The sequence below is a fragment of the Gossypium raimondii genome, chromosome 9 (assembly GCF_025698545.1).
Source record: "Gossypium raimondii isolate GPD5lz chromosome 9, ASM2569854v1, whole genome shotgun sequence".
In the NCBI taxonomy this organism is placed as follows: domain Eukaryota; kingdom Viridiplantae; phylum Streptophyta; class Magnoliopsida; order Malvales; family Malvaceae; genus Gossypium; species Gossypium raimondii.
Window position 1 is genome coordinate 30,381,735 of NC_068573.1, and position 3,791 is coordinate 30,385,525.

At 38.6% G+C, this 3,791-nt stretch overlaps 1 protein-coding gene across 1 annotated transcript; it reads left to right on the forward strand.

Moving 5' to 3' along the window:
• The first annotated feature begins 1,814 nt into the window (after positions 1–1,814).
• Positions 1,815–3,414, forward strand: LOC105798934 (pentatricopeptide repeat-containing protein At1g61870, mitochondrial). The gene has a single exon (XM_012629195.2). The coding sequence runs from the start codon at positions 1,910–1,912 to the stop codon at positions 3,104–3,106; it is 1,197 nt and encodes a 398-aa protein (XP_012484649.1). The 5' UTR covers positions 1,815–1,909; the 3' UTR covers positions 3,107–3,414.
• Positions 3,415–3,791: the final 377 nt, after the last annotated feature.

The window sequence follows — 3,791 nt, forward strand, 5'->3', positions numbered from 1 at the left end:
GAAAGGTTGAACTGATACAACCCATTATGTATGCGCCCCACCAGTAATATGACCCCTGTCTTGATGTCCTTCACAAAACAATGAAAAGGATGAAATTCAAAATACACAGAGTTGTCAGTAGCAAATTGAGCAACAGACATTAGATTCTTGCATATTTGAGGGACATGAAGAACATTCTTCAAGTGAAACACTCTGTTGGACCGAATAAAAGATGAGGAACCAGTATTAGCCACTGGTACAGACAGACCATTTCCCATAAACAACTTTTGTTTACCTGTATATGAAGCTACTTCACATAGACCATCCAGATCATTAGTTATATGATTTGTGGCCCCTGAATCAGGAAACCAGACATTGTTGTTGGAAACCGACTTCCCAATCGTAGAAACCATATTAGTTTGCAGGCCACTTGGAGTTACTGTAGCACCTTTATGATTACAACAATGACAATTTGTACTGGACAAATCAGAAGATTCCTGGAGTTGATGACAATGTGCTTGCATGGACTGCTGAGACACGCCCTCAAAGGACTCATCAAATCGATAGTAGCACTTGTGGACAGTATGTCCAATCCGGCCACAAAGTTGACACTGAGGCTTAGCATGTGTGAATCTCCTTCCTCGACCTCGGCCTCGAAACTCTCTAGAACTACCCCCTCTAGATGATGACCGAGAATTGTTCTCAAAGCGCTTAACACGATTACCACCAGATTCAGTATGTTGAGCGACATTAGCCTGCAAAGACATTCGAAACAAGATCTTGCTGTCTAGTCTCATAATCAGTCAACATTTCAGTGAGGCGATCTATGGAAAAATTCATTTCTAATGCAACGATACGTATGGATTCATATTCTACTGGCAAACCAACAAGAATGACAGTAACCTGTTCTTGCTCAGATATAGCATAACCAGCAGTAAGAAGAGAATCACACTGACTTTGAACCTTCGCAAGATATTCTTGAATGGTTAACTGTCCCTTTTTCTGAGAGTATAAAGAATACCGTAATGTTGAAACTGTCAAAGAAGATTTAGAAGCAAACCTCTTGAGGACAGCACTCCAAACCTCAAAACTTGTGCTCGCACCAGTGAGACGAACCAGAATATTGTCAGAAATAGTAGACAAGAGCCAAGACGTCAACAACTTGTCTTGTTGCTTGTGAAAAACAAACACAGGGTTAGCAACAGGAACACCATTATTATCAAGACCAGTTTGTGAAGGAACTTGAATCGTTCCAAGAACAAATTCATGCAAGCCATAACCTTCAAGAATAAGCAAGATTTGCTGTTTCCATAACAGAAAATTATGAGCATTGAGTTTCACCGTATCATGTTTAGAAAATTGATGAATTTTGCGCGAAGAAGCATAACTAGGATCAGGAGACGAAGCAGCTGCAGGTATTGTCATGTGATCAGAAGGATGACCACCATCGTTACCGGAAACATCATCTGTATCCATCGTCAAAAAAAAATATTATGACTCTGATACCATATTAAGAAATTGCTGAACAAAAATAACAACAGTACACTTTTATTGAAAGAACTGTTATTTCTTCATACCTTTACAGTAACGTAAACCCCACTATTTATAATACAATTATTAACAACCATAACTACCATCCTTAACTACTAACTATCATAACTACCTGAATACTCTAATATTGGGTAATAAATCATTTTTACAAAAAATAATTCTAATAAATTTTTATAAGTTTCTTTAGATTTTTAATTTTTTAATGATGACGTTACTATCATTTTATGTAATAAATTTAAGCAAATATTAAAATCAAACTAAGTATATTAATTCCATTGTCGGGTCCATTCCGGATCCTCCTTTTCTCAGTGTACCGTTCCAAATGACACTGATCTACAGCTAAAGCAAAACCCCTAAACCCTAAATTACCTCAAAAACAATGGCGTTGTTCTCCCGCATCCGTACATCGGCAACCGCCGCATCTTTCCACCTTCGCCGCTTCTCCATCCTCTCTCCAGACTCATCCACTCCTCTCAGCGCTCACCAAAAATCACGCGCCGCCCTCTCCCTCCTAAAATCAGAGCAAAACCCCGACCGCATCCTCGATATCTGCCGCGCCGCCTCACTCTCCCCGACTTTCCACCTCGACCGGATCGCGTTCTCCGTTGCAATCTCCAAACTCTCCGAAGGTAACCATTTCCAATCCATCGATACTTTCCTCCGTGAACTCAGGTCACGTCCCGACTTTCAACACGAGCGTTTCGTTTCCCATTCTTTAATCCTCTACGGTCAAGCCAAGATGCTAAACCATGCCTTGACGACGTTTGACGAATTTTACAACAAGGGGTATTGCCGTTCGACGAAATCCCTAAATGCTTTGCTCGTGGCGGCTATTTTGGCGAAGGATTATAAAGAAGCGAAGAGGATTTTCGTGGAATTCCCTAAAAGATATGGCATTGAACCCGATTTAGAGACTTACAATACTGCAATTAAAGCTTTGTGTGAGTCTGGGTCATCGTCCTCTGTGTATTCTATTTTGGTTGATATGAAAAGCAAAGGGGTTAAACCAAATGCTACTACTTTTGGGACTTTGTTAGCTGGTTTTTATGCAGAGGAGAAATATGAAGATGTTGGGAAAGTGTTAAATTTGATGAAGGAACATGGGGTTTCTGTTGGGGTTAGTACTTACAATATAAGGATTCGGAGCTTGTGTATGTTGAAGAAATCTAATGAGGCAAAGGCTTTACTCGATGGGATGCTATCGAAAGGGATAATACCGAATTCAGTTACATATCACCATTTGATTTATGGGTTTTGTAGGGAAGGGAATTTGGAGGAAGCTAAGAGGTTGTTTAAGAGTATGGTGAATAAAGGTTTGAAGCCTGATAGTCATTGTTATTTTACATTGGTGTATTTCTTGTGTCAAAGTGGGGACTTTGAGACCGCTTTGAGGTTTTGTAAAGAAAGTATGGAGAAAAATTGGGTTCCGAATTTTTCGACTATGAAAGCTCTTGTGAAAGGACTTGCTAGCATATCTAAAGTTGAGGAAGCAAAGGAACTTATAAAGAATGTTAAGGAGAAGTTCTCCAAAAATGCAGATGCATGGGATGAAATTGAAAAGGATTTGCCCCAATAGAGAAGGTAAGCAGGGTGTCCTATCTTAGAGTCTGTTATTAAAATTAATCAGGTCATTTTTGCATGGAAATGAAATAAGTAGGGCCTTTTTACTCATGCAGGATGAATTGTTTTCATTTTGTTAGCTTAATTATTGAAGGGCATATTATATTTTACTAGGATTATTTTGGCAGTGGAACTATGTCCAACAATAACTTTTTTTCCTTCTTATGGAGACTTGTTTTATGAGTTATTTTAGATGTCCTGGGATCATTACTGTAAACAGCTATCTCCATTTTTGAATGAAATCTGTTATGAAGTTGATGTTTATGATGGAAGTGCTGCTGATTTTGCTCTAATGCTGGATTAATTGATGAAACTTGACTTTGACAAGTAAGATTGATTGAGATATATTCTTGATTGGATGGTTTAGGCTATGAAACTTATTGAGCTAGTACTCGAAAGTTACTTTATAGGCAGCAATCTCTTTTTTCTGGTACAATTTACGATATGGGGAGGGGATGACAATATCAGAGTTTGGGCCCTGCTCATTAGGGTGCCAGACTTGAGAAGACAATCTTATATCGACGTAATATGTGAATCATGTTTATCCCATTAGGTGATTTTCAGGTAATCAATTAGGTTGATTTCTCTATCTTGCATTTTGCTTTTGTTGAATGTCTATTTTATTGTTTTCGTTTTCCTTT

Coding starts and splice junctions, on each gene's coding strand:
- LOC105798934 (XM_012629195.2), top strand. CDS start 1,910: ATGGCGTTGTTCTCCCGCATCCGTACATCGGCAACCGCCGCATCTTTC.